The sequence below is a fragment of the Dermacentor albipictus genome, chromosome 3 (assembly GCF_038994185.2).
Source record: "Dermacentor albipictus isolate Rhodes 1998 colony chromosome 3, USDA_Dalb.pri_finalv2, whole genome shotgun sequence".
Classification (NCBI taxonomy): domain Eukaryota; kingdom Metazoa; phylum Arthropoda; class Arachnida; order Ixodida; family Ixodidae; genus Dermacentor; species Dermacentor albipictus.
In genome coordinates this window covers 6,268,022-6,281,806 of record NC_091823.1, presented here as the reverse complement: position 1 = coordinate 6,281,806, position 13,785 = coordinate 6,268,022, and the positions used below count along the sequence as shown (strand labels likewise).

The window sequence follows — 13,785 nt, the reverse complement described above, 5'->3', positions numbered from 1 at the left end:
AGTTTCTAGGTGTCGCCTAAAGTCTATTTTGCATGCACATTATGTTGTTCAAGAAGCCTCTCACAAATTACATGTTCTTTCTAATTAAATTAAGTAACAGTGGAAGGGACAGGACAGTCAGAGTGAAATGAATGAAGTGTTGTCTTCAAAGCAATGACACTTGCTTTAAAACAAAATTACACGATTATTTTTATTATGCATTTTTTCATTCACACAAACTACTTTATTGTTATATGGGTTTGCACAAACAAAAACCATCTCCCTTCTGTGCTAACTTTCCAGGAAAGAACTCTTCACATAATAGTATCTAATAAAAAGTATACGAGAGGTAAGGATTTGTCAAAATACTTCAGTGTACTAAATGTACGCAATCTAGCAACTCATACTACTGCTTTCATAACATACAAAATAATTATTGGTAATTGAACTTAATGACATCCCTTTAATCAGTCACCTCACACTAATAAGTACACTTACCATCATCGCAATTTGCTACCTAAAATGAAAACTGATTACCGTTTCCAAACTTGAGAATTCAAGGATGCTGCAATTTCGCTCGAACTTCAATCATTTGTGAAATATATAATGAATTCAATCCATAAAATAGTAAGCTTTTTTTTTCTTAAAACGATGTATAACCCAGAAATCACATTGTTAGTTACTGTTTAATATCTGATGTCTTGCTGTACTAAATAAACATTCATGCATGCCCATAGACTTATTTTCATGAATTGTTAAATAATATCTTTGTTTCACATACTTTCGAATGAAATTTTTTATATGTTGTTAGATCTGCTAACAATTTTGAAGGGTTCTTAAAGGTGTCCAAAGTGTGCATGTACTGTTTACAGAAGCCTACGAAAAACATCGAGCTATACTGCTCAAAGAAGCAGAAGGTACTTGGCCAATAAATCAAAATGCATAATCAACTAACTTGAAATTCACTAACTAAGAGTTAAACTAATTACTTAATGACACACATTGCAACTTACAAATAGCATCCAGTGAATTCACAAGGCACTTGTAACAAATTATCGGGACGACATCAGTTTAAAAGTATGCACCGTCAGACTGCCGTTCCACTTACTTCTTCAACAAAATGCCTTTTGTGGATTGAACCAACGAAATAACTGGAATGCCAATGTATTTAACTGCACACTTTGGGAATGAGTACCTCAAAAATTGTGTCATTCTCAGAATTCATTTCAAGTAGACATGCCTTGGCTACAATTCATAAAGTAATAAGCTAAAGACTTGAATTAGTCAAACATGTATTTTGATTTTTCACATAAGTGATGTCCTAGTCTTCAAGTATTCCAGCTCCAAAAGTAGAATTATGCTTTCTGTCACAGGTGATTTTTAACGATTCTCATCCATTTTTAAAAAATACACAAGAGATAAAATTTAAGTAATTTGAGGCAAGGTGTCCTTCAATTAAGATAATTCCCCCCCTCGCTTTAAAGGGACTGACAACCAATTTTCATGATACGTGCCCACTTTTTTTAGTGCAATGGAAAGCTTACGGGCCAGAGTGTCTAATCATGAAGCAGTAACGCAGAAAACACCATGGAACATCTTTTATCAGAATTTTTCTATCTGCAGTGAGGATGAAGTCGTTCACTGGAAGCATGCTGAAAACTGCGATAGGTAAGCACGATAGGGATTATAGGCCTGCACTAGCGGGAGGTAGACGACAAATGCGGCCGTAGGTGTGAGAAAGTATTTTCTTTATCGAGTCGATGTTCCTGCAATTCATGTTTTCCAAAGTATTTCTACGATAATAGCTACATGTTCTTGTGGTTTCCTGTCCAACTGCTTTGGTATTTGACTGGTCAAAACAAAACCAAGTGCACCAAAAACAAAACGACGCTTCTACATGTGATACACAGTTCATGTTGCTGTAGCCAAGCATGCGCTTCTGATATCCGATATCTCTCGAAGACCTGAGCAAGATGGACCATAGGATTTTAGCTTACATGCATGCTCCGAATTCGTGTCCTTATGAAGTAGCACCTGAACGTCAATGGACGAAAGCGGCAGCGGAAGCGACGCATCCGACTTGCACTACAAGCCACCATCCCCGCCACAAGCAGCGCGCCTGGAGAATGCTGATTGGTAAAGGCTCACTCACTCTAGGCCAACCCGACACCGATTTCACTCTGCCGACTGTCGGCGACAACATTTTTACCTTTGTGTTGGCGCGCCTCTGTCACACTGTACTGACGCCGACAATTTGCTGACAGTTCGTGGAGTGCTCGGCATCGGTAGAGTGTGACACAGGTGGCGACACGAAGGTAAAAAATGTACCCATCTATGGCAGAACTCGTTGATAGCATCTTGTATCACACGGAGATCATAAAACTCCGAGTACCTGCAAACTTGTGCTATACTCACATGCATACAACAACAAGTCCGCCGCCATGCATGTGGGACTGCAGGCGCCGCTGCATGGACTGTGAGCGCCGCTCGTTAGCGTGGACTTTCTTTACTTTGTAATACCCTTAGGATAAAGCACAAGTGTCTGATAATCTACTGTCTGCAATATTAAGCAATGATTGTACTGTACCTAATGGCAGTCGACTTACGTAGAAGAACCTCTTGACTACATTTCGAAGTATCAAGATTTCACCGCCAGGCCTCACCACTTACTAGTTTTTCTGACTTTCCTTGCCAATTTAAAATTACATTTCCTACTTAAATCCCGAACAGCGTGCCACATTCTATCACTACAAATTATGGTAATTTCATTTCCATCAACGTCTCACAAAACATTCTGGCCAATTGTCAGTCCCTTTAAAGAGAGTACAGGTAAAAAGAGTTTGCAACATCTGGAACACCAGTAAGTATTAAAAAAGAAGTTTACAAATTAGTAAAGTACTGTATTAGTACCAGGCACGTACCCAGGATTTTTTTTCGGGGGGGGCCCGCCACCTCCATCATCATCATCATCATCATCATCACCACCAGCCTGTTTTATGTCCACTGCAGGACGAAGGCCTCTCCCTGCGATCGCCTCTCCCTGCGATCTCCAATTACCCCTGTCCTGCGCCAACCGATTCCATCTAGCGCCCGCGAATTTAATCGCTCCACCTAGTGTTTTGTCGTCCTCGATTGCGTTTCCCTTCTCTTGGTACCCATTCTGTAACCCTTATGGCCCAACGATCATCTAACGGGTGCTATAAATGACCTGCCCAGCTACATTTTTTCCTCTTGATGTCAATTAGAATATCGTCTATACCCGTTCGCTCTGTGATCCAAACCACTCTTTTTCTCTCTTAACGTTATGCCTAGCAATCTTCGTTCGATCGCTCTTTGCGTGGTCCTTAACTTGTTCTCAAGTCTCTGCCCAATATGCACTGGCAAAATGCACTGGGAAATGCACTGGCAAATGTATTGGCACTGGACATATTGCACTGGCAAAATGCACTGATTGCACACTTTACTTTTCAATAATAATGGTAAGCTTCCAGTCAGGAGCTGGCAACGTCTGCCGTATGCGATTCAACCTATTTTTATTCTTCTGTGAATTTCCTTCTCATGATCAGGGTTCCCTCTGATTAATTGACCTAGGTAAACGTACTCCTTCACAGTCTCTAGTGGCCGACTGGCCATCCTGATCTCTTGTTCCTTTGCCCGGCTAATTATCATTATCTTCATCTTCTGCATAATAATATTCAACCCCACTCTTACACTCTCTCTGTTAAGGTCTCCAATCACTTGTTGTAACTCGTCTGCATTGTTGTTGAATAGAACAATGTCATCGGCAAACCAAAGGTTGCTGAGATATTTGCCGTCAATCTTTACTCCTAAGCCTTCCCAGTTTAATAGCTTGAATTCTTCTAAGCACGTAGAAAATAGCTTTGGAGAAATTGTGTCTCCCTGTCTGACCCTTTTCTCTATAGGTATCTCCCTGCTTTTCTTGTGTAGAATTAAGGTAGCTGTAGATCGATATTCTAACGCGAAAGACGACTCAGTAAGACGAGAAACAATTTACAGATTATATTTACAACGGTTGATGCGCTGACCGGTTAGATTCACAGCGCGAGCCCAGTTCGTTCTTCCTCCTCTTTTCTGGAATGATGGCGCCCACGCGCCTCGTTCAAACAAACAAATACCTCACGCATGTAGCAATATTTTCCAAGCTTTTTACGTAAGCGTTCTGTACTCCTTGATTACGTAGTGCCTCTACGATTGCTGGTATCTCTGCTGAATCAAATGCCTTTTCGTAATCTATATAAGCCACATAGAGAGGCTTATTGTACTCTGCAGATTTCGCGATAACCTGATTGATGACATGGATGTGATCCATTGTAAAGTATCTCTTCCTGAAGCCAGCCTGTTCCCTTGGTTGACAAAATCCAGTGTCAACCTTCTTCTATTGGAGAATATTTTGGTAAATATTTTATATAATACTGGGAGCAAGTTATTGGTCCCATAATTGTTCAATTCTTTAACGTCTCCTTTTTTTGTGAATTAGTATAATGTCTGCATTCTTCCAGTTTTCTGGGACCCTTGCAGTCGATAGACACTTCGTATAAAGAGCCGCCAGTTTTCCAAGCATTATGTCTCCTCCATCGTTGATTAAATCGACTGTTATCCCACCTTATCCTCCCGCTCTTCATCGTTTCATCTCTTGCAGGGCCCTTCTGACCTCATCGCTAGTTATAGGAGAGTTTCTGTACCCTGTTCATTACTGTTTCTATGTGAACTATCGTGACTCCTCTGGGTACTGTATACAGGTCAGCTTAGAATTTTTCCGCTGCTTTTACTGCATCTTCGAGATTGCTGATGATATTATCCTTCTTATCTTTTAGCGCATACATCATGGTTTGTCCTATGTCCTACTGATTTCAGGCTGCGTTCATTTTTTACGGCTTCTTCAGTTTTTCTCATGTTATAGTTTCGAATATCAGTTATTTTCGCCTTGTTTATCAGTTTTGACAGTTCCGCGAATTGCGCAACGCTGTGCGGCCGCCAGTCCTATACAACCGCGTAGAGCGCAGGACTCTGCGATTCTAGATGTACTGCGCTCACCGCGAAAGGTTAGAAAAACACCCACATAAGCACAGCAGAGAAGTGGCTACGTGAGGCAGTTCGACCAATAACTGTAGAAGCGTCATTCAAAACAATTGTTCTCCACTTCCGGCGGCATTTTTTCTCTACTTCCTTTTTAAATAAAAAGATGTTGATCCATAAATATTCTCATAAACATCGGTTAACTTTTTTATTATTCGCTTTTGCTTGCAGTTTGGTTGTTGCCCTGGCTCTCCCCCTTAGTAGAACGCTTAATTTCTCAACTCCTTGCGATTTTTGTTTCCAGTTGCCAATTTTGCAGGAAAAGTGCTATACAGTTAGGGAAAAACAGATGAGCTAACGGGGGACAGTCATCTTGCTTATGGGTTTAAGGTTATTGCAGGGTTCCATGATGGACGCTCTTTCACATTATTTTATTTCCCACTTTATCTAACCCATATCACGTCTGTATGGCTCCGGACATCTGCCAGCGTCGCGGCAAGCCGTAACTCAAGGAAATAATGAAGCAAAGGCATAAGTTAAACGAAATTGGCGTTTTCTCCGGCCGCAACTCGTTCCATGAGAGCACGGGCCAGCTGAGTAACAGCCGCATCCCTCTCCTGGTCCCAGGATCAGCCTAAACAAAGAAGGTTGAACTAACAAAAGCAACAGCTATGCGCGTGACGGTTGAATAGATGGTGACAATTGAACGCATCTCACGTTAATCGCGCGGGTGCGGAATCTACGAGAAAACTGTCCTTCACATTACAAGAGATGGCGATAACTACCGCCATATAAAAGGCATGAGAAAGGCAGCATAATGCTGACCGATGATCAGCTGCGAAGTCTCAACATTGATCTGGCGGCGCTTTAGGAATGTGTGAGGAGTGGTGGCGTGGGTGGGGAGGGGGGGGGGGGGGTATGCCACTTTATTTCGGGGGGGGGGCCCGGGCCCCCCCGGGCCCCCCCCTGGGTACGTGCCTGATTAGTACTGCAAAAATGAAGCTAACACAAACTGAAAACCACCAAAAATCCCACTGTTCATAAAAGGGCATTTCTTCCAAGTGAACAACATGAAAAACTAAAAACCTAGCAAGCAGGGACACATCTAAGTTGGCAACACTGCTCCTGTCAGAATGAAATACTTTCACTGTGAGCCAATATTCCATACAAATAACCACTTCAATAAACACAATCTTCGATTAATGCCAAGGGCTCGCTAGTCGCATCTAAAAATCAGTGTTTCAGTTGTTTCAATCATTTAGTCTACCCAAGGCCCAAGAAAGAAAACATATAAACAGGCAGAGCTAGAGTTTGTGGAGACCCTTGTATACCAAGGCACCCATTTTGGGTAAGCATTCCAGACCAGGAGGTCAAGAAGACAAGAGGAAAATTGATCTAATGGCTTAAAAGAATGATGACGCATCCTTTACTCGTAACTTTCTTGCGTTAAATGAAAGTCCAAACCCTTTAATAATTGAAAAAGATATTGGAAAGTGCCAGAGTGCCATAAATAATTTGCTGCTATTACAGTTGTCTGCCTGAACTCGATTCGGTTTTGGTACTGAGGTGGATGACGTCACGATACACTGGCTCACTCCATTCACGTGACCGCAGCCGCATGCAAAAAGAAATGCGTGCAGCACTGTTGTTTACTTTTCTATTGCAATGGCACTTCAGGCGCATTTCCCCCGTCAGCATTGCGGTGTTGTTCCATTAAAGTCTAGAGCGATAACAATGTAGCCATGTGCCATACGCTGTGGGTTTGTGTGAAAGTGCGCAAGGGCGAGCGAAGAGGGATGGATCTCGCGCACACAAGGCGGGGAGGAAACGCACCACCTTCCACTGCGCACAACACAGCAGAGGGTTGTTCTAATCCTGCAGTGGCTGCGCATGGGCTTTATCTGATCTACGATGGGGACAGACTCTAGGCATGCTGACGGCTGATGACTTCGTGTGCACTGTGTTCTGTCTGTTTAGTTAGCGCTGAAACAAGAAACAGCACGAAGAACAATCCGCACATTGCTGCTCTTCACCACGTCAGCTTTTTGACAGCGAGTGTCGTGCGAGATGTGTTCATGTTTGCCTGTGTGTGTGTGACTTGTTAATTTAGTTAGTAAACGAATGTTTCGAAGTCTATAGGGCTGATAAAACTACTATCATAACTTCGTATAGCTGTCTAATAATATGCTATTGCAATTATTGCTTTGTCTTTCAGCCGAAACTGTGACATTTCTTTCAATGAATAACCTCGTACATAGCCCTACCATTACATGAAGCTCTGAAGTTTTGCTCTGCATCAAAAGCATGCCAGTGATGCCAAGCCCAGCATATCGAGACAACTTTAGCAAGAAATTAATATATCTTGCACTTTCCAAACATCATACTTGCCGAGTGCCATCTTTTTACGTTTCTATAACTTCAAAAATATGTATGATTACTCCTTCAACATACTTGCATAGCAACAGGTGCCATGGCAGGCTGTACTCCTCAATACATAGCACATTCTCTTCAAGGAAACACTCAGCTACAGTTCTGCACAGCTAGCTGACCTGATCAAGTATGTAAGCGAAAATGTAACAAATGTCATAGAAGTGTGCACACTGCTATTGCCATTTGTTTCCGACTCCAAACGAAATATTAGTTGTCGAAGAGCCATGTGACAGACCCGGTGTGGAAAGCGCCAAGTTGTAGGTAAACGGAAACCTACAAGAGTGTCATTCAGTAAGCATCAATTTGACACACAAATGAAACTTCTAGGGCATTAAGGACATTATTATCTCTTGCCAGTTCTAACAGTGTTCAGTGCATAATCATTTACCACATATGCATGCCCATAGGAAGTGCATTCATAGCATTATTAGAATGTGAAGAAACCAACAACAACCAATTCAGCAACATAGAAAAAAAATAAGATAAAGTAGTGCTCCTATACTCCCTAGTGGATAACCTTGCTTATGAGGAGGTCAGCAAGTATACTGAATAATTTGGCAGCACCAAGTTTCAGGGTGCTTACAGAATTGATGCTGACAAGTTTACATAAGTGCTTCATTTCTTACTTTTATTCTATCTTTGATCATCTTGACACTGTCAGTGTAAATCCAATATTACTGCCAGCCTTCAGCAATCTTTGATTTGCATAATAGAACAGATTATTCACGGACGCTGTAAAGTTTTCCTTTATGTGGGCAATATTTTGGATGTTAAATGCACCTATGCACCAGACAAACGGTGACCAAGAAACAAGATCTTTGATGCATTTCACTACGAAATTAAGCAGCTCATCCCATTGTCACAGCTTCCAAATGGCAACCGATGCACAACTTTTAGACATGCAGATAGGTTTTAGCAGTAATCCAGTGTGCTGATTGAATCAACCTTCAGAGCTAAAGCTGAGCCTTCTCAGCTGCATACTTATGAGGCATGCTTGATTACGGTGAAGTGCAACGCACAGGACCAAAGAAAGACGAGACAGACTGAACAAGACAGGAAATGCTTGTCCCACCTCTCATCTTTCTTTGGTCCCATGCACTGCACTTCACCATACTAAAATATGCTTCACCAACTCACCCAAAATACTCTTCTAACGCTCATATCTCAATGAAGCATCAAGGCTTCAGAGCATTGAGGGTCTGTCCAATCGTCTCTGTTGTCTCATTTTGTTTCATGCGTGGTCTTCAGCTACGAGTATGTACCAACCAGACCAGGGAGCGTATTCTGCAAATGTCCACCTAATGGGCACGTTCATTTTGGCTGCTGCTGCTGAAGTGCTGATTGGTTGGGCTGAAATACCAGCAAGAAGGAAACAGGCACCAACAGCCAGCCTCCTTCTTGCTATTTCAGCTCTAGCCACTATTAGCAGCGGCCAAAATGTACAGTGCACCACGCGGACACTTACGGAATAGCCCCCAGCAGTACGCTTTACTAAGCTATGTGAACATTTCATTTCATTTTTTCACAGCCCTTTCACGGTCTTGCCATCATCGGCAAGTGTTACCAGCATACAGTGTGGAGGCTACATTAAGTTGAGTTTCTGCAGAAACTGCTGTCCACTGTCAGTATTTCCTGACAACTATTAAACAACTAAAGAATGATAGAAAGGCAAAGAAGCATTTCCTTTCAGGCACAACAGAGTCATTCCTTGCATTCACAAGGCCCCGCACAATCTAAGGAAAGTCGCAGAAAGAGCCAGGGTAGAAGTAGGCTGTGCTGCACAAGTTAACAAAGATGTCCCTACAAAAGGATGTAGTCCAAAAAAAGTAAATGAATGTGTGACAATTTGTTGATTGTTGGGGCAGGATGATTTACAAGATATCGGTTTCTTGTGGGCATTGTTGCAGGGGCCAAACAAGGTGCTGCTCTTATGACCGACTCGCAGGACAAGAATACTCGCTAAGGGATTTTATTGGATGCTATTTGGCTGAATCCTACAAGAAGTGTTACCATGACCACCTGTTTATACAATGTGCCAAACAGCAACAAGCACAATAATGTTTCTGAAAAATTCATTAAAGTGGCGACATTTGTGCCAGTTGGTTTTATAACTGCTGTGCTGCCACAAAGTCAGCTACTAATATAGCACATAACACCATGTACATAGTAGTGGCAGTACTGTTTGTTCTTAGCTTTTTTTTTTCTTTGAGTTGTTTTGTAGTGCTTGTTTTTTTACTACACAGAATTTTCAAACATTGCCAGTGGCATATAAAACAGTTCTAGCTCTTGAGATGGATTACTCAGAGAGAAAGAGATGGGGATTACTTGATTGAGAAATATAAATGCATAAACTGGGATACATAGCGCATGAATGACACAAGGACGAAGCAGGAACACAGTGCGTGTTCCTGCTTCGTCCTTGTGTTGTTCTTGCGCTATGTATACCAGTGTACGATTGAGCTACCAACACGCCCAAACTTCTTCCCTGATAAATGCATAATCGACTAATCAAGAAAACTTCACTAATTCAATTCCAAACTACTGATTACTTCATGACACATATTGCAGTTTACGAATTGTAGCAGGTGGGCTTCCAAAGTGCGTCCATTTAGAATTCTCAGGATGACAACAGGCTTGAGATATGTGCAGTCAAACGTGCAGTAAAAATGTGCTGTTGATCCACGCAATTTTCTGACAAGACCTCGTTTTCTGTTTTGAAGAACAAAAATAACTGGGACATGATTAAAGAACGCAAAAGAACAGACACAGCACGAAAGAAAAGGGCAGACCCTACACAAGCACTTGTCCCATTGTTCCCTTCAGTCATGTCACACACACATGCATGCACCAACTAGGCCCCCTGAAAGCCCTGTTAAATAACTGGGATGCCAATGTATTTCATCGCACACTTCAGGAATTATCTCAAATCTGGTGTCACCCTCATTCTCAGTGAATATATACATTGTGTACTTGCCAACTACAATTGGTAAATTACAATACATGCCATAAAGTAATTAGTTTAAAAATTATTCAGTGAATATTTGTTGATTAGTCGATTATGCCTTTCGATTTCTTATGCAAGTAATGCTCGTCTATTCAAGTAATCCAGCTAAAAACTTGGATTGTGCTATCTAGCTTTGGTGATTTTTTTAAAAATTCTGCACAGTCATAGAAAAAAAACTGTAATTGAAGTTGAGGCAAAACAAAATAGCAAGTTGGTCAGCATTGTTTTCGTCTATTGTTTAATTTTGTGTGGTTTCCTTTAAGTTTCAATAATGCAGCAACTAGCCCAATTATTATATGCTTCACTGGATTAAATTAGTGGCTAAAGAGGAAAACACCACAAAAAACTATCGAGGCTGTCATATTACCATGCTGTCTGGTCTATGAGGAAAAAAAGAGCACTGTTCAGCTGCCTTTAGTTTCATTATGATTAGGTACTCTGCTTGCGTTTCTGCTTTTGGTTGATTACTTTGCCAAGTTGCAACACTGTTAACACTATGGTTCCTGTGCTGCAAAATTTTACCTTTTCTGTGACCTCTACGTGGTGGTGAATAAGAAACAGAAGACATGACACCCTTGACTTTGTACTTGCTTAACACAGCCATTTGAACAACAAACAAAGACATTTTGCTGTGTAATATAGAGACATCCTTGGCACAAAGCAGCTCTAGTGGATGTTAAATATGCCACACAGTTCTTAAAATGCACATTTTTGTTGCAATAATTGTGTCATGCCAGAGCAACATCTCTTCCCCTAGTTGCAGAATATCTTGCTCATTGCCTGGATTGCTGCACCAAGCTAGATTAAAAATCTAGACTTAGTTGCCATTAAAGGCTAACTGCAACAAAATTTCACTTTGGCTAATTTTGTTTTAAATCAATCAATCACTCAATGAAAGGAAGGTTTACATGTATACTATTCAAGCAACCTTGGAAAAGCTACAGGGCTGATAATTGCCCAATTTTCTTATTAGCAGCCTTTAAATAGCACTTGAGCAGACAGCACCTATGCACGGCAGTTAGCGGATATGTGTAAATGTGCCAGTACACCACTGCCGAGATTTTTCAAAATGCCATAGGCATGCAAGGGGCCGGAGGTCATGCTGAGGAGCCATGCTTGATCCCTATTGTCCTGGGTGATGCTCTCCCCATCTGGTGAATGGTGATGGTGGCCCTTTTTTTTTTGTAGTTTTCGTATGAAAAATGTCTATTTTCGCTAACATCTTGTGACACATCAACTCTCATTTTAAGCGTAAAATTTTTAATGAAGGCTGCTACATGTCTACACTATCTGAAATCGTGCTTTCTACGTGGCCCAGAATTTCACTGAAGTTGCCCTTTAAAGCAGATGGCACGCATCTGCGCTGTTCGGACTGCACAGTGAGGCTAGAGTAAAACCTGCGTAGAATAATGAGTGTAACTGGCTTTCCAAGTATTTCTTTAGAGACATGACACACCTCTTCAACTCCCATGTCCAGAAGCCTCTTGATCTTTGTGTCAAAATCGGGGAAGTGCTTTGGACCTGCAAAATTCAAGTTAGCATGAAAGGAGAGCTAGAACAAATCCCAGGTACTAAATAGAGTTCTTGCGAGCACTTTACATTAGGCAACCTTCATGGGACATGCTTCTCTGCTTTTTGTTGCTGCTGTTTTTACAACTGATAAAAAGACAAACATATTGGTGGCTTGAAGGTACTGCCAGTTTGCCATTATTTCCAAGTCTTGATAATTCCCAATTGTCATTGCTTCAAAGAAGGCACCAAATGTACGTCGGCCCAACACATTTTCATTTTTTCCATGCTTTTCAGAAGCAGCCAATTCCAATCAACATTTCAGTTGACTTGCCATAGCAATCAACTGCTTCAGCTTCAACAGTCAGAGGCAGCTAAACAAAAGACAGTTAAACAAGGCAATGAACAGGTCTAATTGGCCCTCATTTTTCTTTTTGCACCAAGTACAACAGGCATAACATGAAGGGAAAAAACTGAAGAAAGAATGAAATAGAGCTCTCTGTTGTTTCACACATTTCTTGTGGTCTCAGGCTCCTCCTCATCAAGCCAGCTGGTGTTGTGGCTGCCACAGTCTGACGGTAGTTTGTTGGTTAAATGTTCAGTTTTCTCAATTTCTGAACTATGCTGGAGTGTCATAAAAGAAGGGAACTTGATACCACGAGCATGCACAGACGCCATTTGTCACAGAAGTGGCACAGTTTATTTGGCCAGATTTCTCGCTTTGTAATTCCAAAACGAAAGAAATGATGGAACACATTTTTTTCAGATTACATTAGTTCAAATCAATAGACTTAGTTTGGGAAAATTTTTAACCCTTTGACGGTCAATGATGTAAATATACGGCGCTGCGAACAAGTCTGAAAATGGTCGATGCCATATATTTACGGCACCGTCTGTATGTTCAAAAAGCACGCCAATTTCCTAACTATTTCTTTTCTGTCATGTGCTGCCACTATGTGGGAATGCACGTACAGGGAATTTTTTTCGCGCACCTCTCTCTCTCTCTCTCTCTTTTTGTTACATGGTTTGTTTTAGAGCTAGTTTGCTCTGGCGCATTTATATACTATCGCTCGCACATTGGCGCGCGGGCTGGCAGGCGGCGGTTTGGGTTTTGTTCCGCATGCGGTTTCGGCTTCTTGCACTTGCAAAACTGATGGCTATCTCGTTACTAATCGCTCAAAGGGCGACCACTTGTTTCTCGCTTGTCGATCACTCACAGGGGTGCGCATAGGAAGGATGCCGCCGTGCAAGCGTTTCCGTTTATTTTTATTTTTTTTGGAGACTCACGAAAACTAATTGCCTCTGGTAGGCGATAAGATGAAGATTAGCGGAAGTTTGTCACACGTTTTGCTTTTTTGACGGGCAAACAACCACACAGTTTTCTTGAGTGCGCTCATCTACGCAGTTTGATTATGCTATGGACGTACATATTGCTGTAAGAGCAGGAACATTTGAGACTTGCGAAATATTCTTGTGTGTGCATTTTCAAAGCCTCGAACTGTGTGTATAACAACAAATCGAATTTTTATTTCTTATAAGTTCATTTCCTTTGTTATTGTTGTTATTCACGAATGAACAGTACATATATACGAATGCAAAATATTTGTTTCTCACTTTACGGTCACCCTAGAAAAATTACAGTAAATTTTTTTCGAAATAGGTCCCTAAGAAGAATTGGAATCTGCAATAAAGAAATCAACCCTGGGCGGTCGCATATGGGGAAAAAAATGAACCCTGAAAGGGATAAGTAGCACCTTTCTTTTTATTACTAGGGAAATTTTTTTAAAAACTGACTTTACAACAAGTGAAGGGGCATGCCGACAAGA

The 13,785-nt window shown here is 41.4% G+C and overlaps 1 protein-coding gene across 2 annotated transcripts in view; it reads right to left on the bottom strand.

Moving 5' to 3' along the window:
* Positions 1–13,785, bottom strand: part of Ubc4 (ubiquitin conjugating enzyme 4) — a 29,679-nt gene that overhangs the window by 1,490 nt on the left and 14,404 nt on the right. For both annotated transcript variants that reach the window (XM_065454359.1, XM_065454360.1), the window contains exon 5: positions 11,907–11,971. In XM_065454359.1, coding sequence (XP_065310431.1) covers positions 11,907–11,971 — 65 coding nt within the window. The remainder of the gene's footprint in view (positions 1–11,906; positions 11,972–13,785) is intronic.